This window comes from Cetorhinus maximus, chromosome 13, assembly GCF_964194155.1.
Source record: "Cetorhinus maximus chromosome 13, sCetMax3.hap1.1, whole genome shotgun sequence".
In the NCBI taxonomy this organism is placed as follows: Eukaryota; Metazoa; Chordata; class Chondrichthyes; order Lamniformes; family Cetorhinidae; genus Cetorhinus; species Cetorhinus maximus.
Genome location: NC_135891.1, coordinates 107,450,219 through 107,475,630, shown reverse-complemented (window position 1 = coordinate 107,475,630; position 25,412 = coordinate 107,450,219). Strand labels below are relative to the sequence as shown.

Below are 25,412 nucleotides of genomic sequence, written 5' to 3'. Positions count from 1 at the left end.
GGTGGTTTGATTTACACAATGCACAATATTATTTCAGCTGAAGATAGAATATGCAATTGCAGTTACTACTTATGAAAATACATGGGCATCTCATTCTGCATTTAGCATCTGGCTAGAATGTATTGTGAAACGTGATCACTTGGGTTAACTTTAATAGGTGGCTGATCCTTTCCAATTGCCTAGGGCAGTACCTTTGGTACCTTTCATAGACAATGCTAAGTTCAATAGGGGTGGCATAGTTCCCTGATACATCTATGTGGAACTTAGCAGCATCAGTGAGAAATCACAGGGCTTCTTTTCTACTGTCTCATCTTTCCCCCTCCCTATCCTTTCTGCCTTAGTCCTGTAATCAACCCAACCTAGCCTCCCCTTTACCTCATCTTCTCTGCCACTCTTTTTAACCTTGGTGCTATCCTACATTGAGTCTAGGCCTTCAACAAACCCAACAAACAAATACAAAGTTGACTACATCCATGTAGCCCCTCTTTATTTTGCCATTATCATAAGAAATCAACTTAATTTTGTTCAATTTCACACCAAATGAAGCTCACTAGAAATGTATTGGGCAATAGTCATAGCGACACTAGGTGGATAGACCAGTCAGTGGATTGATCTAATGTTTTTCTAATGAACATAATTTACAAGCTTGGTTCCATGATTCAATATTGATTAATTCAGTAATCTGTAGATACTCTGGAGTTCCCAAGTTCAATTTGTCCCTGTTAAGTTAACCAATTTCAGCTGGATGGAATAAAGGCCCTACAATTGTCCTTGCGATCTTGGGCTAGAGAACTGTTATAGAAGGAGAGATCTTGGAGGTCAGCCAATTATGTTATTGTAACTTGAACTAAAGTTAAATTTGAAGTTAGATTGACCGTATTTTTGTGCTATATAAATTGCAGGAATTGCAAATTCTCTTTTACCATACTTCATGTAATACTGACATTTAATTAGGACTTTCTACGCTATGGGCCATCAATCATTTGTAACAGGAAAAAGCTCTGCTGTTTTAGCAAACCTATTTAATTGTTAGGTCTGATAGCATCTGTAGAGAGAGAGAAACAGTTAAAATTTCAAAACAAAAACAGAATTACCTGGAAAAACTCAGCAGGTCTGGCAACATCGGCGGAGAAGAAAAGAGTTGACGTTTCGAGTCCTCATGACCCTTCAACAGAACTAAGTAAAAATAGGAGAGGGGTGAAATATAAGCTGGTTTAAGGTGGGGGGGGGGGGGCGGTGTGTGGGAGAGAAGTTGGGGGGGTGGGGGTGGTTGTAGGGACAAGCAAGCAGTGATAGGAGCAGATAATCAAAAGATGTCACAGATAAAGGAACAAAGAGGTGTTGAAGGTGGTGATATTATCTAAGAGAATATGCTAATTAAGATTGGATGGCAGGACACTCAAGGTACAGCTCTAGTGGGGGTGGGGTGGAAAGACTGACAGGGCATTACAGGTATAGAGTTAAAAATAATGGAAATAGGTGGGAAAAGAAAAATCTATATAAATTATTGGAAAAAACAAAAGGGAGGGGGGAGAAACGGAAAGGGGGTGGGGATGGACGAGGGAGTTCAAGATCTAAAGTTGTTGAATTCAATATTCAGTCCGGAAGGCTGTAAAGTGCCTAGTCGGAAGATGAGGTACTGTTCCTCCAGTTTGCGTTGGGCTTCACTGGAACAATGCAGCAAGCCAAGGACAGACATGTAGGCAAGAGAGCAGGGTGGAGTGTTAAAATGGCAAGCGACAGGGAGGTTTGGGTCTTTCTTGTGGACAGACCGCAGGTGTTCTGCAAAGCGGTCGCCCAGTTTACGTTTGGTCTCTCCAATGTAGAGGAGACCGCATTGGGAGCAACGAATGCAGTAGACTAAGTTAGGGGAAATACAAGTTAAATGCTGCTTCACTTGAAAGGAGTGTTTGGGTCCTTGGACGGTGAGGAGAGAGGAAGTGAAGGGGCAGGTGTTGCATCTTCTGCGTGGGCATGGGGAGGTGCCATAGGTGGGGGTTGAGGAGTCGGGGGTGATGGAAGAGTGGACCAGGATGTCCCAGAGGGAACAATCCCTACGGAATGCCGCCAGGGTGGGTGAAGGGAAGATGTGTTTGGTGGTGGCATCATGCTGGAGTTGGTGGAAATGGCGGAGGATGATCCTTTGAATGCGGAGGCTGGTGGGGTGATAAGTGAGGACAAGGGGGACCCTATCATGTTTCTGGGATGGAGGAGAAGGCGTGATGGCGGATGCATGGGAGATGGGCCGGACACAGTTCAGGGCCCTGTCAAGCACCGTGGGTGGAAAACCTCGGTTAAGGAAGAAGGAGGACATGTCAGAGGAACTGTTTTTGAAGGTAGCGTCATCAGAACAGATGCAACGGAGGCGAAGGAACTGAGAGAATGGGATGGAGTCCTTACAGGAAGCGGGGTGTGAGGAGCTGTATTCTAGGTAGCTGTGGGAGTCGTTAGGCTTGTAATGGATATTGGTGGACAGTCTATCATCAGAAATTGAGACAGAGAGGTCACGGAAGGGAAGGGAAGTGTCAGAGATGGACCATGTGAAAATGATGGAGGGGTGGATAATACGTTTTTCCAAGTCCCGACGAGAGCATGAAGCAGCACCGAAGTAATCAACGATGTACCGGAGAAAGAGTTGTGGGAGGGGGCCGGAGTAGGACTGGAACAAGGAATGTTCCACATACCCCATAAAGAGACAGGCATAGCTGGGGCCCATGCGGGTACCCATAGCCACACCTTTTATTTGGAGGAAGTGAGAGGAGTTAAAGGAGAAATTGTTCAGTGTGAGAACAAGTTCAGTCAAACGGAGGAGAGTAGTGGTGGATGGGGATTGTTCGGGCCTCTGTTCAAGGAAGAAGCTAAGGGCCCTCAGACCATCCTGGTGTGGGATGGAGGTGTAGAGGGATTGGATGTCCATGGTGAAGAGGAAGCGGTTCGGGCCAGCTGGAAATTGTTGATGTGACGTAAGGTGTCAGAGGAATCACGGATGTAGGTGGGAAGGGACTGGACAAGGGGAGAGAGAAGGGAGTCAAGATAATGAGAAATGAGTTCCATGGGGCAGCAACAGGCTGACACGATCGGTCTGCCGGGACAGTCCTGTTTGTGGATTTTGGGTAGGTGGTAGAAGCGGGCCGTCCGAGGTTGGGAGACTATCAGGTTGGAAGCTGTGGGAGGAAGATCTCCAGAGGAGATGAGGTCAGTGACAGTCCTGGAAACAATTACTTGATGTTCAGTGGTGGGGTCATGGTCCAGGGAAAGGTAGGAGGAAGTGTCTGCGAGTTGATGCTCAGCCTCCGCAAGGTAGAGGTCAGTGCGCCAGACAACAACAGCACCACCCTTGTCAGCGGGTTTGATGACAATGTTGGGGTTGGACCTGAGAGAACGGAGTGCAGTAAGTTCAGAGAGAAACAGCTTAGAATGGGTGAGAGGAGCAGAGAAATTGAGACGACTAATGTCACACCGACGGTTCTCAATGAAAAGATCGAGAGAAGGTAAGAATCCAGAGGGAGGGGTCCATGTGGAGGGAGAATATTGGAGGTGGGTAAAAGGATCCGTTGAACAGGGAGAGGACTCCTGCCCAAAGAAGTGAGCACGGAGACGAAGACGGCGGAAGAAGAGTTCAGCATCGTGCCGAGCCCGAAATTCATTGAGATGAGGACGTAAGGGTATGAAACTAAGTCCTTTGCTGAGCACTGAACGTTCAGCATCGGAGACGGGAAGGTCAGGGGGTATAGTGAATACACGGCCGGGGCTGGGATTGGAAGATGGGGTGGGGACGGAGGGACCGGCAGGGGTGGAGGGTCCTAGATGGGTGTTGGTGTCGATGAGTTGTTGGAGCTTGCGTTCCTTAGCACTTGAGAGAAAGAGAAAAAGCTTCTTGTTGAAGTGTCGGATGAGACGAAGAATGAAATGAAACTGGGTGCACGTGCAGCTTTGAAAAAGGGTGTGGCGGTGATGTTGGAGGGAGAGGTCGAGTGTGTTCATATGGCGGCGCATGGCACTGAGTGTGGTTCTCAGAATGCGACGGGAACAGCAGTCCGAGAAACGTTTTATGTCCCGGAGATACCTGTAATCCTGGGTGGGTTCGAAACAAGAGGGATGGAATTTCAGTTGAAATCCACGTGGGGTAAGTTGGAGACGGAGACAGTCACTGAGAAAGGAAATATGGCTGTGAAAGTAAACACCTTGTCAAACACCAGGAGAGAAATGGAAAGCAATGAAGGTGAACAAGGCAGAAGACAGATACGGAAATCCTGTCGGAGTGCAGAGCAGTACTTCTTCAAGGTAGGCATTTCTTGAAGGGGAGTGGCAGTCAATTAAACACAGAGATAAAAACAAAAAACTACTGCGGATGCTGGAAATCCAAAACAAAAACAGAATCACCTGGAAAAACTCAGCAGGTCTGGCAGCATCGGCAGAGAAGAAAAGAGTTAAAATTTCAGGTTGATGAAGCGTCATCAGCCTGAAATGTTCTCTCCGTTTCTTTCTCCACAGTTGCATTTTCTGTTTTTATCTTGGATTTTGAGCCTATTTTGCTAAACAGTACTTCCTTCAAATGTGTATAAAAGCAAGGCTTCGGTAGATTTGGATATCCAAGAAGTTCAAGTAATATCCTAAGCAAAATCATCTTCAGCTCCATCGTCAATGACCTTCCTTCCATCATAAGGTCAGAAATGGGGATGTTCACTGATGATTGCACGATGTTCACCATTTCTGACTCCTCAGACACTGAGGCAGTCCATAGCCATATGCCCCAAGACCTGGATAACATTTAGGCTTGGGCTGATAAGTGGCAAGTAACATTAGTGCCACACAATGCTCTTTGACATTCAATGGCATTACCATCATTGAACCCTCCACTATCAACATCCTGGGGGCTACCATTGACCAGAAACTGAACTGGACTAGCCATATAAAAGGCTAAAAGAGCAGGTCAGAGGCTGGGAATCCTGTGGTGAGTAACTCGCCTCCTGACTCCCCAAAACCTGTCCACCATCTACAAATGATAAGTCAGGAGTGTGATGGAATACTCTCCACTTGCCTGGATGAGTGCAGTTGCAACAACACTCCAGAAGCTCGACATCACCCAGGACAAAGCAGCTCACTTGATTGGCAACACATCCACAAACATTCACTCCACCACCAAAACACAGTGGCAGCACTGTGTATCATCTACAAGATGTACTGTAGGAATTCACCAGGGCCCTTTAGTCAACAACTTCCAAACCTATAACTGCTACCATCTAGAAAGGCAAGAGCAACAGATAAATAGGAGCACCACCACATTCAGGTTCCCCTCCAAGCCACACACCATCCTGACTTGGAACTATATCGCTGTTCCTTCACTGTTGCTGAGTCAAAATCCTGGAACCCCCTCCTTAACAGCACTGTGGGTGTACCTACGCCACATGGACTGTAGCGGTTCAAGAAGGCAGCTCACCAGCACCTTCTCAAGGGCAACTAGGGATGGGCAATTAATGAATAAAAAGAAGTATTTGTGGTTTCAGGTCTCCCTTTAGAAACATAAGAAATAGGAGCAGGAGTAGACCATATGGTTTCATAGTCTGCCCTGCCATTCAGTGATTTATGCCTGATCAATGGCCTTAATTCCACTTTCCTGCCCACTCCACATACCCCTTTATTCTCTGAGAGACCAAAAATCTATCTCAATATTCAACAATGGAACATCCACAGGCCTCTGGAGGAGAGAATTCCTAAGATCCACTACCCTTTGAGTGAAGAAATTTCTCAATCTCAATCCTAAATGATTGCCCCCGTATCCTTAGAATGCATCCCACATTCCAGATTCCACAATCAGGAGAAGCAGCCTCTGTGCCTATCCTACAAAATCCCTTCAGAATCTTAAACCCAGAGGTGCAAATCTCAGAGATTTGCAATAGTTCACTGGGATACCAACTGGTATCATTTTGAAAATACAAAGGATTATTTATTAAGTGTTCCCTACCCAGAAATGATATGTGTAGCTAGTTTTATCTGTCCAGGTCTAAGTGTATGCTGGCCAGGGTAGGGTAAAAGTTTTCTTTCATTGTTGGACAGTAAACTCAGTGTCTACTTTTACTCCAAATTTAAAACCAAATCCTAATTGTACAAGAGATTGGGCTTGTTAATGTGTTGGTGAGTGTATTGTCTGAGGAACAAACATTATGGAGAAGTTGAGCATAGAATCATTTAGCACACAAGGAGGCCATTCAGGCCATTGTGCTGGTATAGTTGTTTGTAAGACCTTTGCAATTAGTCCCACTCCCCTTTTCTTTCCCCAATTTGGTGTTGAGTATGTATCCCATACAGTGATATTTTGTGTTTTGTTCCTCCAACCTCTTCTATAGACTAAAAGTAAAATACTATGGATGCTGCAGATCTGAAATAAAAACAAAAAATGCTGGAAAAACTCAGCAGGTCTGGAGTTAGGAACTGAGTTAACATTTCAAGTCAAGACTTTATCTGGTATCTGCATTATTATATTTATTCTAACAACTCCATAATCAGTAAAATTACTGTTGTATGCCAAAAACTAGATAGCTGGCATTTGTTATGAGCCCCCTTTCCAAAAACAGAGGTCTGTTTTCTGTGCATCATCCACTTACTTTAATTTTTCTTGGGTAAACTATTGAATGTTAACATTAATTGGAAGACTGGCATTTACAGGATGTATTTCACATCCTCAAGCTATTCCAAAGGACTTTGCAGCCAGTGAATGAATTTTATTGTGGAATCAGTGTTGTTTTGTAGATAAACACTGCAGCCAATTTGCACACAGCAGAGTCTCTGAAACAGTAATGAGATGAACAATCAGTTAATCTATTTTTGATTGAGCGGCAAATATTTGCCGGGAGACCAGGTGAATTCTCTTTTCTTACTCGAATGGGGCCACGAGATCTTTTACATTCGTCTGAAAGGGCAGATGGAGCCTTGGTTTAGCGTCTTATCCAAAAGATGAGCGGGGGCGTGCCACTGCAGACATTTTACCAGCAGCCCTGAAAAATTGCCTTCAGTTCCACCCATCCCTAATAGGCTCGTAAAATCCCAGCCACCAACTCTTCTCTCACCACAGATGCTGAGTATTTCCAGCATTTTCTGTTTTCACTAGTGTCAGCCTCCGCTGTATTTTGCTTTTGTATTAACTAAAGACGTTGTTCAGGGTTAGATTTCTTTTTGTGTTGCTGAGGGGAATTGAAGGGAATATTTGTGAGGTATCTTGATAACAAAATCAGCCACAAGGATCGAAGCCTGTCTTTTGTTAACCAGGCCCAGATCATGGAAAACGATGGCCTATTCAATGTCCTTGGAGAAGTGAAAGTGAGAATTGACCCCTGTAGACGTGCAAACAAAGGGTGGGAAAAATACACTTTTATAATCGTGTAAATAACTGAGCAAAAATGGTATTGGGAAGAGGGGAGGAAAGAAAGAGCAAATAAATAAGTGACTGAATCTTTACTTGCCAGAGAGGGAGTGCAACGAAGGTTCACCAGATTGATTCCTAGGATGGCGGGATTGTCCTATGTGGAGGGATTGAGGAGACTGGGGCTGTATGCTCTACAGTTTAGAAGAATGAGAAGTGATATCATTTGCGTACATAATTCTTACAGGGCTCAACAGGATAGATGCAGGAAGGATGATTCCCTTGGTTGGGGGGGTGTCTAGAACCAGGGAAAACAGCCTCAGAACAAGAGGAAGGCCATTTTGGACTGAGATGGGTGATGTATCTTTGGAATTCTCTACCCTAGCGGGCTATAGAGGCTCAGTCATTGAGTGTATTTGAGACAGAGATCAATTGATTTCTCGATAGTAAAGATATCAAGGGATATGGGGATAGTGTGGGAAAAATGGCATTGAGGTAGAAGATCAACTGTGATCTGGTTGAATGATGGACCAAGCTTGAGGGGCCGAATGGCCTCCTCCTGGTCCTATTTCCTATGCTCCAATGTTGAGCAAAAGCACTGTGGGAAGATTACATTGTGTAATGTGAGTAACTGAGAATGAGATGCTCTGAGAAGAGAGGAACAAAAAGGGTGAAATTGATCTAGGCCGGCAGTGAAAACAAGCTCATAGCAAATTGGCGACTCATTTTTCACCACAAAGTTTTCAATTTCCATTGGTTTTGAAAATATTATCAAGACTTTTAATTTCAAACCAAGCAAGAGTGACAGTGAGATTAGCAAATGAGTCTCCAAAAAGAATTTGAACTATTGTTTTGTGAACTTCAGTGGGATAGAAGCTTGGGCGTTGCAAAAAATTGGCTATCAATTTGCTGCAAGCTTATTTTGTGCTCCTGGTATAGACGATTTCACCCCATAGTTGCTTGTATCTTAAACACGTTCTGCAAAGTGAATTGTATTACAGATATAACGTTGTCTGTTTCTTTCACTATCACCGGCAGGTGCCATTTTTTAATCTTGTGCCTGTCAGGTGACAGATTGGTTCCATACATTTATTGTATCGCAGTGCAGAGATGGATGAATGATTGTCATGTTCAGCTTGCTGTGAAACCATAAGAACTACAGTGCCCGTCGATCTTGGACCACAACATGGGAGATCTATTAGTTACACATTGTACTTATTTTTAAAATTGAAAAACAGTGCAAAAGCAATTATTTTTCTGACTAATCCCAGAATTAACTTCCTATTTATAAAATATTTGTCACCATAGCAGGAAAATTTCCTCTGTGTGTTAGGTGTAACCAAATTGCTAATTCTTCATTTATAAAAGGATTTACAAACAGATCAAAAGTAACACACAGAGGAACTCTTCCTTTCATACGTCTGTGTAATTTTAAATAACATTAAGGAAAAAAATGACAGCAAAATATCACTCTGAGTTATGTACAGGATGGGCACAAAAAAAACTTGACTTTTCAAGAAACATATTGGCCCTGATTTTGTGGTCAGTGATGAAGGAAAAGTGCTTGCCTCTAACCTCTTTAAAATCTGCTCTCATTGATTTTCTGTGCTCTGGAGTGTGGATTTCCTTTATTGCAACCCAACTTTGAGTTTGGCACTATCCTTGGTGTCTCCTAACAAGTGCAAGCAGGAGGCAGGCTGATCAGCCAATCAACTTGAAAGAGTCTCACAGCCAGCAAAGCAGGAAGTAAAAAGCATGTATTTTAATTCACACTTTGGTCATTTTACAGAAAGCAAAATGAAAAGTGGGACTTAAACATGGGATTAAGGTAGAATCTGAAATATCATAATTTTTTATTATTCTATAGGCTATGTAATTTTTAAATGTTCTTCTGAGGGAATAAAACTCCACAGTTATAATGTTTGCTTTCCAGGGACAGAGAGCTTGTTCAGAAGTAATTATGACTTGTTATTAACTCGTCGCATTCACCAAGACATAACATTTGCGATAGTTTTTACAGCAAGAGCAGTATGTAAAAGGTTGAAGTTCACATTAATCGCTATGTTGATTACATCTGCCAAGACTACAACAGTATAGCCTGTGGAGGAGCAAGGCATCTCTGTCAGCAACTTCTAGATTTTGTTGAGTGATTATGCATAGGCAGACTCTAGAAGTTGCTATTAGTTTTATAGAGTAATGATGGTGAGTGCTAACAATTTTGCCTTCATTATAACTGCAAATTATGGGTCAATCCTTTTTGCCTGTTAAAGAAACTTAAATGAATGTAAGAGATGGACATGTTACTGTAGTTCAGAGCGGCAAATAGTTTAGACAATTTTCAAAAGGCAGAAAGTTTTGACCTGTAAAACATCACCACAACAATGGTGACAGGGAAGTGGTTGTATTTTCCACAACCCTCATGTTCCTTAACCTATTGCCTCAACAGATTTTGCTTTTTTCAAGCACTGACCAAGAAATGGCTCTTAACTGAGAGCTGCACTCAGCTATCTTCAAGCTTTACATCCTATCTCTCACCAAGACTCTCTACATTCACCTCCATAATAGCACCTGCCTCTCTCTTTAATTCTCCGCTACACCTCCTGAGACTCCTATCCACACTTTTGTTATCTCTAGTTTTGAATTCTCCTGTAATGACCTCGTTGAGCTTAAAAGTTCCACTCTTCACAAATTTCAACTTGTTTCAGACTCTGCCTATATCATGTTTCATTCTCCTACCCATTAGAACTGCTTGTTTCTCAAAATGAGCCTCCATGGTCTCACTGTCCCTCAGTCTGCAACTTTCTCCAGCCCTATGCCCTGACTCCTTGGTCTTCAACCTTTGTTCTTCTAATTCTAGCTTCCTACCCATCATACCTAATTTTACTCTACATCTAGTGATAGAACCTTCCACTGTTCCAGCCCTAATTTCTTTAGCTGCACCACCCCTACTTCTTCCATTTTACGACTTCTACTTTTCCCTGTTGAAGAGACCGTTAAACTTATCTTTTTCAACATGATTTTGGAGAGATAACCAAAAACCTTGTACAGCACTTGCCTTATGTCCTCATCTTTGTTAAGTACCTTCATAGAATCATAGAAATTTGCAGCACTGAAGGAGGCCATCTGGCCCATTGTGTCTTCAGTCGCTCTTGGAAAGACTAGTCGAGCTTAGTCCCACATCCTCACTTTTTATTCATAGCCCTGTAAGTTCCTGAAGCTGTCCAGCTGCCTTTTAAGAATATTCTTGGGATCAGCCTCCACCTGCTTTTCAGATAAAGCAACTCTGAGTGAAAGCATTTCTACTCACCTCCAGATCTTTTGCCGGAGGTCTTGTGGTGCAGCAGGGAGCGTCCATACCTCTGGGCTTGGGTCCTACCCCAGGATTTGATGGCCATGGAAGGTGCATGCGTGGCATGACCAAGCATGTTGATTGTTGACCTGTAAATCCTTCAATATCACCGGCAGTAAGAGAGTTTCCTGGTCAGTTCTGACCTGTGGCAAGCGTCTTCTCCCTTCGAGGGACTGCTATAGAGACATCTTTTGTCAATGATTTTGAATCTATTACTTCTAGTTATTGGCACACATATGGAACAGTTTTTCTTTAATAGCCTCTCACTTTAAATCCTCTATTAGTTCAACTCCTAACCTCTGTTCCAAGGAGAACAGTCCTAATGTTTCCAATCTTTCTGCATAATTGAAGTCCCTCATTGCATTGCGCAGGGTAGGTTCATTGCCGACCAGCCACCAACCAGCACGCAGTTTGTGGTTGGGGCAAGGTTTAAGACTGTAGCTCCAGCTTGCTCATGAGAATCTCTTTGGGCCTGAGACCCCAAATTTCCACAGACTGTCCTCTCTGCACGTTCTAAGGCCTTTATATCTTTACACCTTGTGACATTTTATTATGTGAAAAGACCTATATAAAATGTGTAAGATGCTGTTGCATTAGCCGTACATATCCATCAAGCTAAATGGGGGAACTTGCAAATTGGCTTGAGGATCCAGCAATATCAGCCTAAGATCTACTAGGTGTTTGTGTTGGGGTTTGACCTCCTCTAGCATGGCTGATGGTACATCCAGGTCCCAATATATTTCCGGGCCTTCTGCTACAATCCTGTCTGAATTACTGAGGGAATGTGCTGGACAGTCTGTGGAAATTTGGGGTCTCAGGCCCCAAAAGATTCTCATGATAAAGCTGGAGCTACAGCCTTAACCCTTGCCCCAACCATGAACTGTTTGCTGGTTGGCGACTGGTCGGCACGAACCTACCCTTGTGCAAGGCAGAGGAAATAGTTTTCAGGTTGAGGGAGCATTGCACCCCAAAATAAACATAGGGCGAATAAATTACTCCTTCGTCTCCCTACATCAGGGGTTATCATCAGAATCTTCCTTTGGTCAGTGACTTGCAACATGATCTAGCATACTATTGCCCTATCTAAACAGTAGGCCAGAACCACAATGTATGACAGCAAATAGTGACTTTTAAGAGAAGCTTAAACAATGAATTGACACCGAGGTATCTCAGACACTAGTGCTTTTTTGGCTTCCTAATCACAGCAACCAGAAAAGCAGTGATAAAGACACAGTTAAACTGAGAAACAAAAACCTCAAATAATGTGCAATGAATAAAAACCAGTGTTTTTATTTATAAAAATGAAACTCTCATTTTTGAACATGACGGCTATTTTGACGAGTTGGTACTTTGATCAGGTGCTCTGTTTCTTTGTTTTCATTGTGAAATGTTGCATTTAGTGGTAGTTGCATCAGCTGTGGCTCAATTGGTAGCATTCTTCCCTCTGAGTCAGAAGGTTGTGGGGTTCTTGGCCCAATCCGAGACTTGAGCACAAAAAATAAGGCTTCCGCTCTAGTGCAATGAGAGTGCTACACTGTCGGAGGTGCCGCCTTTGGGATGAATAATAAATCGAGGCCCTCTCTGCCTTTTCAGATTCCAAGTGAAAAGATTCCACAACACTACTTTGAAGAAGAGCAGAGGAGTTAGCTCTGGTATCCTGGCCAAAATTTATCCCTTAATCAACATTACTCAAAAAAACATATTGTCTAGTCATTATCACATTGCCATGTGCGAGAGCATGCTGTGCAGAAATTGGCTGCCACATTTCCTATGTTATAGCAGTGACTAAATCTCAAAGGCACTTCATTGGCTGTAAAGCACTGTGGGACATCCTGTGGTCATGAAAGATGCTACAAAATGCAAGTCTTTTTCTGCTCATGTTTTTTCTTCACGCTTTTATATAAGTTACGCTAGTATCCTCATGCTCAAAGTTGTCTGGTATGTTTAGTATTTGTAAGGTAAAATTGTAGGCACCTTCATTGCTTTATTTGAAATAATCGGTGTGATGTGCTCTTGGTTCTGATTTTTTTTTTGGCTGCTATATTTATTGCTAGGGATGGTGCGACAGGAAGGAAGCGTGTTGTATTGAGCACAGATGGTTGGATATACAGCCTTCATCAAACCCATCACAATTATTTTTTTGTGTTCCGAGTAACTGGTTATTTGGTAGTTATTTTTTATTGTCTCAGGCACTGTCGGTGTCATTTATAACTCCTTAACTGGATCGTACTGACTTGGAAAAAAAATCATAGCTAGTGTTCTTGATGGCCTTCAAGTCACGCTCTGTTAGCATTAATGTACAAACACTAATTTCCTTGACTATTTTAATAGAGGGGCTAGATCTAATCTTAAAATAATTGCGTTAATACCTGCATTATAACTGTGCGCAAAGGAATTTCATAAGCTATCTATTTAATGTCAGCACACTTTGTGATTAATTTTGTGCTAATAGTGACATTTTCAGGATTAATGAAAGCATCAGGGCCAATTGTGGGATCGGCCAAGCAAGGGGCACATCATCAGGACCTGTGTTTACCCAAAGCATTGTTCTGCAGCTCAGTCACAGTTTAGCAGTTGTGGCTGATCACAATGCTCATTCAAAGTACCAGTTGGCACCATGTTACATGCTGGTTAGAACGCAGTTCAGCCATTTTAGATAAACCACTGAAGAGAAGCCATTATTAGCTGTAGAATTTTAATGCTGGATTCAATTCATTTAATACTTTTGCAATATTCAGTACTGATATGGAATTGTAATCTACTTCTTGCATTTGTTGGTGCTTATGCTAACTTCCTATTCTCTACCCTGCTTGTAAAGGCAGCTACAATTTTAAGTAGGTGTAAACACCATTCTGAAGGTGGGAATTTGTATGTATGTGCATTTCCATCTGGTTTTGGAGGAGGAAGAAGATCTGAGGCGGCATGACAGGGAGGCAGATTTATACCCAGGTGCCGTTTTGTCACGCCCATTGCAAATTCCTACCTGGACTTGTCCGAGAATACCTGCTTCACTGCTTATGCTTCGCTAGGGAGGCAATCTCAGAAACATCTGCTTTTACCATTCTGAAGACAAGTTCCATGACAGGGGCAGCTCTACCATTCATGCATCAAGCAGGTGGCTGTTGCCTTGTCTGCTAGCAATAACCCTTTTATCTATTTTCCCCATTGAAAACTGGCAACAGCACAAGAGATCACCCTATGTTTCCCCAAAGCACAGGCAGCTATTTCGTCCCTTTCTCACATATTGTGATGTACATGTGTGTTGTATTACTCCTGTGTTTCCCCATTATAAAAATATGAATGTCCAGAAGTTTCTTGTACATTTGCACTCATGGCCCATGATATCAGAAATTGCATTGACTTCCGCACCCCCAACTCCAGTCAAGTTAAACCTAAGCTTGAAAGAGCCTCCTTTCCCTGCAACACATCCTGGAGTGTTTACCCCACAACACATTCTGCACCTCCAGAAGGAACAGTTCTGCTTCTCCCCCCCACTCCTGACTACTATGCTTCAATGGCGCCTGGAAATATTATTATAGATCACCATTACTTACATTCAACAGTCTTCAGCAGATGTGTGCTCTGTGACCTCAGCATGCATGCTGGGCAACAGCCAATTTGCACAGTGGTATCATAGAAGTGAGTACAACGAGCGGTCCCCATCAGATAGCATGAAGTTGGCCATGATGTCCATTACTCATTCTTATGATGTGCAGCAATCCAAGCAACACTGCGATGGCCCCATCCTTGGCAGCCGTGACTGCATCTAATGTATGAAGGTGTTTCCTATATCGGTGTTGTACAGCATTTGCTGAAATTATATTCTGAATCAAAGTAATGTTAATGTTACTTTTACTGGATAAATTGTAATGTCTTTATGAAAAAAAATAGATCTAGCAGATGTCACATGCACATCAGAGATGTGAAATTTGTTTGACCACAGCTTAAATAGCTGTTGTCTATTCAGTTAAACTACTGATTTTCCCAAATATCTGATCATCACCAGACAGGTAGGAAAAAGTACCATTACCAATCAGAAACTCATTACTACCACACCACTAATCAACCTAATTCCTGCAATTATCCTTTTAAAACCCACTCCATGGATCTACAAGCAGTGTTTGTAATAAATACACATTAATTAAGCAGTTCTCCAGGTCGGTGCCTTTGGCTGCCATTGGGGAAAAAAGTAACTGGCCAGGAGTGAAAATATCATCTTACACTTACCATATATTTGGTCAGTCACGCTATGTGTTAAGAGTCTGACAGCATAGCAAATGTAAGATAGCTGAACAGGACACAGTCTTGGACATATTGCTTTGAGCCATTTCAATCTGAGAATGAAAATATAGATGTCATGTTGATACTGATTTGTCCTTGCAGGGCCATTAATACTACAAAGTTTTTAGGCTTGAAGAATCCCATTATAGACTCCAACTTGCCTTGTGCATGTCAAATAGCCATGTTATTGTTATTCTGGCATAACTTCCATTCACCCACATTATCACAACTGGTGTAGTGGCATCATTTAGATTGGCACAGCATAAATACAGCTTTGTGGGAGTGGTGCTTGGCTTCCGTATCCGACATATGATGTGAGACAAGAATCCAGCTCTCTGCTTGATAGCTGGATACCCTACAAGGTCTGTGGTGGTACAACTACGGTGGACTTGAATTATTTCCAACCCAAGAACAAAAAAATATGCCTGTCCTGGTTACGGGAGTGAGACTGCTCGGGTTCTCTATCCATTTGTAACAGTTAATAAATGTCAGCAGGAGGTGACCTTCATCTTCTCAGACTGTAGGTTGGATTTAAAGCAGCAGCCCAGAATTCCTGCCAGTGAAGAGGCACTGGGCATGACGGTCCATACGTTTGTTAATTCCAAAACTTCCCATCTGGCTATGCACCTGATGTTAGCCCATGATAAGACCTGACACACACAATAATGTGCAAGAGTTTCATTGCCAAGCTAAATTAAAGTAACAATGAGTTCCCTCAATTCCTGCTTTCCTGTTTGGTGCTCACCAATTGTTAAAGGCCAATAAAGTTATTACTTATCAGGAAGGAATCTTTTACAGCTGCACTGTTAGCTTTGCTACCATGAGATACTGGCTTAATCTGAATCACTGGCTAGGCGTTCGTTCATACCTGCAAAATAATGGGAGGAAAATTTGTAATAATGCTAATGGCAGGAAAACCCCATTAAATGGTGCTTACATGCAATATGTCTCATGGATTTGGGCTTCAGGTTCCCTTCTTATAAAGGGAGCTTCTTGAGCATGCACGTGGGTGACAGTGAGTGAATGGGGGGGATAAAAGGTGTCACGATGACAGTAAACTGTGACTGAGTGACAGCTACCTAGAACTTCAGCAGCTAACCACAGACATAAGTCAGCAAGATCTCCTGCATCCCACCATTCCCAAACAAGCTATACCCCAACAGAAACTGCTGCTCCAGGATTTCTGGATATGAACGTCACTGCCTGCTCACTAACTGCCACCTTCCAGAAATTATAACTTCGCTTCTATAAATTTGTATGTGCTGCTGGCATTTTGAAATAAGAGTTAAAGTATGAAAGGATTTGTCCCATTTTGATATATTTTAAATTACGAGTAGATCTTGCATGATATTGTATAAGAGGATTTAAGACCAAGGAAGGCGGGACTTACAGCAGGGGAGCGCAGGGGGGGAGTGAATGAGGGAATAGATGGCGGACGAAGAGGTAAAAAGAGGGAGAAATTTAGAAGGATGAGGAAGCCAGTAGGAGATGAGGAGGGGGATAGGAGATGGGACGGGGACTAAGTGAGGGAGAAGAGGAGGGAGACCAATGGAGGAGGAGGATGGATGAACAGTGAAATAGGATTGGGATGAGGAGTGGAAGATGGTAAGTGGCATGGGGGAAAAGCAAAGGTAGGGAAACTATTTCTTGGGGCAGGATCTAGGGCTGGCAGATAATCTCAGCAGGTGGAAGAGGTGTCAAAATCTCTTGGTAGAGCAGCCAAGAGTCTTCCTCAGCAGAGTGTAAAGTGTTGAGGTGAAGAACCTATCTCACGGGGTGGTGGGATGGGAGTGGGCAGGCTCTGCTAAACAGATTAAGAGTGGACTGCTTTTGGCAAACTCTCTCTCTTTCTCGCAGATAGGGAGGGAGTCTACTTTCGGGTGGATCTAAACCCTTAAGATGGCACTACCATTTGTATTTTTCCAGATAGCAAGCTAAGCACAGGTCAGAGGGATGTAGGAACGTATTCCACTGAAAAAGCACCAATGGTATTTTACATTAAAATGCTCAAAAATTCAAGCCTGTGCTATTTCTTTGTAATAGCAATTCAAAACCATACTCGCTCACCTTGGTCTCTATAGCTGTATAACATTTCCTGCTTCAAATGTTTATTGACTTTTCCTTTAAAACACAACATCTGTGCCTCAAATATTCCCTGTAGCAAAACCACCCACGCTCTAACGATTCTCTGTGAAGAAACAGCAGTATAGCAATAATCTAGCAAAAGGGACTAACCGAGGCTGGTAAACAAAATTTTAATGCAATGGGCTAGCTTTTAACTTTCTATACTAATTATACTCAGTTCTGCTGAAGGGTCACGAGGACTCGAAACGTCAACTCTTTTCTTCTCCGCCGATGCTGCCAGACCTGCTGAGTTTTTCCAGGTAATTCTGTTTTTGTTTTGGATTTCCAGCATCCGCAGTAGTTTTTTGTTTTTAGCTTTTAACTTGGCCCATCTTGGTGTGACAGGGCGGTAGAAGCCTGAAAATGGTTTACCCCAACCCTTTTATGCCAGTGCTTCAGCCGTGCCATTCTGTTGCACAGCCAGAGTCTGTCTACTTCAGGCGGTGTGCCCTTTTGGCATGCAAATCCTGGTCCTGCGGCCCCGGTTACAATCTTGACAGAAAACTGGGCAGAGCAAGCACTATGGACATTCGGCCCAATTTTAATGGGAAGCTGCCCCCAAAAAGAAAAGCTCTTTAAAATTGTACATGTGAGGCAAGGAATGCGCTATTGCTGCGCCCCACACCATAATGTCTTCTTCTCGGCCAGCTCAACCACCTGATATTGAGCCAGCTCAACCCCAAACTGCAACGAGGTGCCCTTTTGATGCCTGCAGCTTGCGAATGCCATGGTATTGAGGCTGGATTTTTCCAATTGATACTTGATCTTTATTCTATCTATGAAATTTCTATTAATGGTCAAAATCAGTAAGCAACTCACTGAATTCCATACAATATTATGTAATAAGATGTGTACAACCATGTGGAATTGCTTCTGATGATGACTAGGATTGTTCAGAGTATGTTTTCTCAGCACCTTGATGTACAACACTACCTCTGTAATTCCTAAACTGGTTATTCTTACTCAATTGAATTTTAAAAAACTTATTCTTGGGATGTGAATGTTGCTGGCAAGACCAGCATTTATTGCCCTTCCTTTTACTGCCCGAGAGAAGGCAGTGGTAAGCCACCTTCTTGAACCTCTGATGTCACATGTGATGTAGACACACCCACAATGCTGTTGGGGAGGGAGATCCAGGATTTTAGCCCAGCGACGGTGAAGGAACGGTTTAAAGGTTACAAATTGGGAAGATTTGTGATTTGGAGGGAAACTTGCTAGTCATGGTGTTCCCATGCCCCTACTATCCTTGTTCTTCTAAGTGGTAGAGGTTGTGAATTTGGAAGGAATGTTAGAATGTTATCTTTGTTTAGTGAATGAGCTCCATCTCGTAAAGTGCTGTCTATTCTCTTCTACATTCCAATCTCTGTGGTTGGATTAACATTAGGAACAGAAAATAAGAAAATCATATAAATTATTGCATTTTACTTGTAGTATGACACATTTTTATCTTAAAAATAAAAATAAAATAGTTATTGAAATTGTGTTTTAAGTGGATTCCATAGTATAAAGTAAATGAAAACAAACTACCTTGGTAGGAAAGTAGAAAAATTGAATATTTTTAATGATAAACTATTAAATGTTAATCTTCAGAGGGATTTATTTGGGTGTCCTTGTATATGAATTCCCCTTGAAATTGATACATCATCCTGACTTGGAAATGTGTTGCTGTTCCTTCACTATTATTACTAACAATACTACAGGTGTATCTACATCATATGGACTGCAGCAGTTCAAGATGGTGACTCGTCACCACTTGCTTAAAGGCAATTAGGGATGGGCAATAAATACTGACTCTGACATAAATAAATAGAGAAACTCTCTAGTTAACATGGAGATGTAGACAAAAAATTAAGAAGGCAAATGATGTGTTAACCATTATTGCAAGGGGTTTGAAGTATAATATAAGGTAAGTTTTGCTGCAATTGCACAGGGCCTTGGTGAGACCGCACCTAGGATATCATGTACGGTTTTGGTCTCTGCACCTGTAAGGAAGGATATTCTCCTCTTAGTGGTGAATAACAAAGATTCACTAAGTTGATCCTTGAGATGAGAGAGTTGCCTTGTGAGGAGAGATTGAGTAGAATGGGCCTATACTTTATTTTGTTTAGAAGAGTTCAAAAGTGCTGAGAGAGGTGACAGTGAAACATACAAGATTCTGAGAGGACTTGAGAGGAGAAATAATTAGAGGCTGTTTCCCATGGCTGGGGAATTTAGGACTAGGGAGCCCAATAGAATAAAGAGTTAGCCATTTAGGGCTGAGATGAGGAGAAATTTGTTCATTCTAAGGGTAGTAAATCTTTAGAATTTTGAATTAGGATACGGGGGTGCGGGTCACAGGTCAGCCGTAGTCGTATTAAATGGCAGAGCAATTTTGAGGAGCTGCTCCTATTACTATTTCTTGTGTTCTTAAGAGGTTTGATGTAAATCATATCAACAGACTCAATGGTAATATGGTCAAATGGGTAATAATTAAACCCATAAGGCAAATATCATTCAAATAAAGAATTTAGGCAGATGGCTTTATTGCACTATAGGAATTTAGGTTTCGCAAGAAATAACCAGAGATAAAGGGTTGGACTTTCAAAACCAGGATCTGGAATCTGACATCAGGATAAATTCTGAGTCCTGACCTTAACTATGTCACTCTTGCAAAGCTATTTTTTTTTTAAATTCAAATGCCCCAGTTGAGTAGGAGGCGAGCAGGGTGCCCAATTAGTGGTGTTGAGCACCTCCAGGAGGTGGGAGCTGCCCTTCTGGTGCCAGTGACAAAGGCAGGTTGCAGCCATGTTGGGGCCTGCCGCTGCCTTGTTGATTAGAGCAGGCAGCTCCTTAGAAGGCCAGGAGCTGGAACATGGAAGAAACTGGTCATGTAAACAAAGAAAAGGCACAGTGCTGTGCCTGGCAGCTAGTTGGCTTATCAAGCTTCAGTTTTTCCAAATTTAGACTTTCCGATGTCTCTGTTGTAAGCCTGACAGCTGAGCACTCACATGCACCGTTCTCCTTAGGTTCATCAGAATAAAAATTAAAAATCACATTCCCAACTGCACAGGCTGCTTAACAAACTTCTTAAGGAGCTCGATAGACTGTTATTTGGCAGTGAGCATGTTTCCCATTCCCTCTACTCATGCCAGCATTTGCAAAATTCCAAACTAGCCCTGAGGCATCGGGATCCTGAGACCAAGGGCCGGATTTTCATCCAGCTGGCAGCGGGAGTTGGGAAAACTCCTGACTCAGCCTGACCACCTCGGGAGAAAGTGCCAGGAAAGACGGGATTTTCATTGTGGGGGGTAGGTGTGAGCTGCAGTTGGGCCAAATGACCCAAGAAAGAGTTTAGAGGCAACTACAGGGGCTGCGGGATGCCATTGGGGGCTGCACCACCACTTGGTGGAGTGGGACTTTGTTCTAGTTACAATTAAAAAAAATAAGGCCCTCCACATTTCACTCTTCACACCTCACACACTCATGCCCCATCCGTGTCATCTCATGCCCCCCAGGTCAAGGTCTGGACTCTCAGCCAAGAATGCATAATCAGGTTTGGCTGAGAGCCCAGAAATCTACTCGAGTACTTAAATACCTGAGCCCCATGGAAAACATTGCTTGATTAACAGCTCTGGCTCTCTGGTCTCCTATGTTAATTGTACAATGTTTATTTTCACAAGATAAAGAGGTTTCAAGTGCCTGCAGTTTCAGCTATTGATACTTTAAAGGATCTGGATGATTGACATTTTTATTGGTCTATAGTAGAAAGTTTTTTGAAAGTGGAAAGTTATCGATGATTTTTTAAAAAGCCTTTTTTTCCACATTCTATTGTCACCAAAGGATTCATTTGTTCTATACAGTGTATGATAGGTGAATGGGCATAGAAGCACCATAGCTTGGCATGGAGAGTTTAAAGGTCCATATGGGGTTGGTGAGGGGCATATCTTGGCATGGGGCATGAGGAGGATCTTTTGAACTGACTTTTCAAAAGGTTCCCTCATGCAGACTGTGGTTCATGACACCTCTGAGGTGCCATGAACCACAACTTTTTGAAAAGTTGGCCTGACTCCATGAAAATTGTGGAGGACTAGGACATACCTATACCCACAATGCAGCCAGCCAGGTCAGAAGTGCAGGGTGCTGGCTGACGACCTGAATCAGTCTGCACCCTTAAAAGGTACTCCTAAAAATCGCAAACCCCGAGAGTGGGGTCGGGAATAGCGGAATTTGGTTGGGAACCCTTTTAGCCCCTCCATGAACTCTCCCCGACTCCATGAAAATTTGGCCCGAAATCCGGGACCGCGATTTTGAAATTTCCCCATGGGCCACTTGAAACTCCGACCCAGGAGTCTAATAAAGCTAAGCAGGCTGAGACATTATTAGAGTCAGACAACAGCGGACTAAGACAATTTGATGGCACTTTCAGAATGGACAAGAGTGCAATGGTTGTTTTGAATCGTGTGTAGAGAAGAAAGTGATACCCAGAAACAACTTTATAGCAACTTATAATTACCATTGCAATAAGCATAATAGATTCATGTTCATTTTGCTTAAGTGCTAAATTATAGATAAAATAATTGTATTTTCTTAAGTTGTAATTAGAAATCTGTTATGTATGTATTGAAAAATTCCCCTTTGCTCCATTGATTCTAATATGACCAAGTAACCATGCACAGCATTTGTAAAGCTTGATATTTTGTGTAACATAAGGACATCTGGCTTTAAGCTCATTAAATGCTAATTATTATTTCAAAAAATAATGGAGTTTAGAGCACCCATTAATTTAAGTAGTTATACAATTGCAGGGCTCTGTTGATAACCGCCAGATATTAAGGTTAGTTATCCTATTGGTGCTAGTTGCATAATTTTTCACATTTGCATTCTGCTTTCTGATTATCTGTATTTATATAAATGACTTGAAACATGAAAGCAAAGACTGTAATTATAACTATATTCTTTTCTCTTGCCAAAAGATCTTTCATATGACCTATGACCTTGCCAGTGCAGTCATGAGAATATTTAATCTTATTGGAATGATGCTTCTCTTGTGCCACTGGGATGGATGCCTACAGTTTCTTGTGCCATTGCTTCAAGACTTTCCAAATGATTGTTGGGTTTCTTTAAATAATATGGTGGTAAGTACCAAAATAGAATTCTATACTATAAGGCAGTATTCCCTATCATTTTTTTTAATTGTCACATAACATTTTGGTTTCTGCCGTTTCTTTCATATAATGTAATTTCCAACATGACAAAACACGTCAGGATTGATTTAGGTTGGTGTATGTGAAGTAATCAAGGTCTTGTGGTGCAGTGGGTAGCGTGCCTACCTCTGAGCCTGAAGCTCCGGGTTCAAATCCCACCTCAGGGCTTGATGGCCAAGGAAGATGCATTCATAACGCTGACAAACCGGTTGCTTATCAACCTGCAAATCCTTCCAACACATGCCAATGGCAGGCGGTAAGAGCGGGAAATATTCCTGGTCAGCTATGTGATGGAAAGAAAGTGGGAGCCTTTGCCAGCTCTACCCATAGCTCCAGATTACAACATTCATGTAATTCAGACTCCCAGTGATCTATAACATACCACATCAAGTGAAGTAATATAAAATCTTGGCTAAAGCATTTCCGTTCTTGAAGAATTTTAGCTATGACCCCATTCCAGAGTCCATCAATGCCATTTCATCTGGCAAAATCAATTTGCCTACATTGTGCTGTATTAGATCAAGTAACAGACTGCACTCTTGTAAAGAAAAGAATAAGTTGGAGTTGCTAATGAATTTTTCCTGGGAGTGCTTAAATTTTGATGTGATCTGTATTGATCTAAATGTGCATCAGGACATAAATTAATATTAAAATTAGAAGCGTAACTTATTAGGCATACATTGTTTCATTTATATTTAGTACAAGCAAGTTCTTAAATACATAATGATTTGTTCATTTAAAAGTCACAGTACAGTTACTGTGACATGTCTAGATACAAGAATACATTATGAATGAAAGTTAAGTGCTTTACCATTAAAAATGTTTTGTTAAGCTATTTTGTTTCTCATTCAAGCAAATTACTGAATTAAAGGAATGATGTACAAATATTATCAAATTCCTCGGCCAGAATTTTCCAGCCCCTTGTGCTGGTGGGATCTTCTGGTCCCGCCGATGTGAATGGAGATTTCAGTGGCGCGCCGACTCCGCTGTGGGGGTCCCACTGCTGGGGCGCTGGGAAATTCCAGCCCTAGTGTATGGAATTCTTGTTCTAATCCTAATAGTCCTTTGGTTTTAAATTTGTCAAGATTAAACTGTACCTCAAACAGAAATGGTTTATTGTATTAATATTCAATGAAAAAAGATATGTATTAATATGCAGTTTCTTTAGTTTGGAAATGGTTATTCATTTGCTTCCATTATAAACTATTGAACTCTACAACATTCAAGTTGGAAGGAACAAAATATTATCTGCAGCTTACAGTTCTATATAGTTCATTTCTGTCACTAACATTGATATGGAGTGATACACCATGGAAATAAGAACGGGAAAATAAACTACACATCAACTACAATTAACAAATAAACTATACATCAAATATTATGGTTTTAAATGAGGTAGGGGACCAGAAATATAAATGCAAGATTAACAGTGTAATAAGGCCATTAAGAGAGTCAAATGAAATCTTTGGTTTGATATTGAAAGACATTAAATACAAAAACAAAATTAATGTTAAACTTAATGGAAATTTTAGGCACTGCATAAAGTTTGGAACACCCTATTACAGGCAAGGTTTAAACCAATGGAAAAGGTATAGGCTAACTTTACTAGATGTTACCACAAGTGCTTGGTTACAGGAAGGACTTAAGAAGCTTTACTCACTGGAACAGAGGTGCAGGGGGCCACTTGGTAAAAGTCTTCAAGTTTATAAAGGGTTATGATAACTAATTGTGAGATTGTTTGCACTTGTTCATGAGATGGCAATGGTGGGGGGGACACCAATTTAAGACAATCATAGAAGGAATTAAAGGGAAGTTACACAATATGGTTGAAGCAAAGTGGGGAAAATCATTTAGAGCACGAACTCAGTAGCTGCTTGAGCAAGAGCAGTATTTTAAGGTATGGTGGGAGAATAGAGTTTGAACTAGGTAATTTGTGTGAAGAGAAAAATTGGCACATAGTGTCACATGACCTGTGTCGGTGCTGTAATAATCCATGATTCTATGAGCAATGAATTATATTTTGTCCTGAGTTAATCTAGTCTCAGTTTTGTTGTACAGTCTTTTTTGACTACCTCATCAATATATCATAGCTTTTTCCTATTGGGAATAAGGAACTTATTCTCAATGTAAATTATTAATAAGTTGTTCATGTTTCATCATTTTCTGAAGAATAGAAAGTGTACGTGGGGAGGAGATTAATGTTTCATACATCTCTGTATCTATTTGTAATAACGCATTTCATAACCATCATGTGTCACACATTTCTGTCAAACTTAATTATAGACACATTTATTCTTGGTATATTTCTTGCAGCAGCCACGCTGTTGGAAGACACTAACCTCCCATTTAGACTGTGCTCCGTCCATCAAATGGAAATTTCTCATTAAAATGCACCTCAGAACGCCTGTATGTTTGTAACTTAAAAAATAAATTTAGCAGTCACGCTGCAAGTATTTTTAACATTTGCTTTCGGGTATGTTTTGAGGAGACGAATAAGAAATAAAAATATCCTTCACCCATGCTGAAAATGCTGAGAACTGTTTTAACTCTCCATAATTAAAGTAATTTGAAAATGATCACTTGCAGAGTTTATTCAACCCTACAGCTCAAACTGTACTTAACATTATTTTATGAAGAAATTAGTTTCTTCTGGCACAGGCACAATGGACTGAAAGGAATCCCTCTGTGTTCTACATTCATTGGTTTCATAACATCACAAAAATGTTTTGCTTTTACTGTAGAATTTCTATTATTTTCCATAATTGCATGGACCTCGGGCACTTGATAGCAACTGGCAAATAATTGATCATGCTAAAATTTCTTCTTGCATATGTGAAATATTAATGACCTTATTCAGAAGTATTAAGGTAAGCACAATACAGTACAAATAACGATAAAAATATAGGTCTGACGTTCGAGGCATTCAGTCGGTACAAACAGGGTGATGGTGCCCAGAAATCTTGAGCAATGTCTTACTGCCCTGTTCCCACAGTCATTGTGGCTTTAAAAAATACTCAATCGGGGTCTGTCACAGGTTGGCAAGACTAAAAGTGGAAGCTTTCGTTAATTCTCCAATTTGTAACTAATTGCACTCTGGAGGTGCTGGGTTTGTGGG

At 41.6% G+C, this 25,412-nt stretch overlaps 1 protein-coding gene across 1 annotated transcript in view; it reads left to right on the top strand.

Annotated features, from left to right (window-relative positions):
* Nucleotides 1–25,412, top strand: part of hcn2b (hyperpolarization activated cyclic nucleotide-gated potassium channel 2b) — a 120,202-nt gene that overhangs the window by 22,977 nt on the left and 71,813 nt on the right. The window contains exon 3 of the mRNA XM_078555950.1: nt 22,067–22,228. Within this exon, the coding sequence (XP_078412076.1) occupies nt 22,067–22,228 (162 nt within the window). The remainder of the gene's footprint in view (nt 1–22,066; nt 22,229–25,412) is intronic.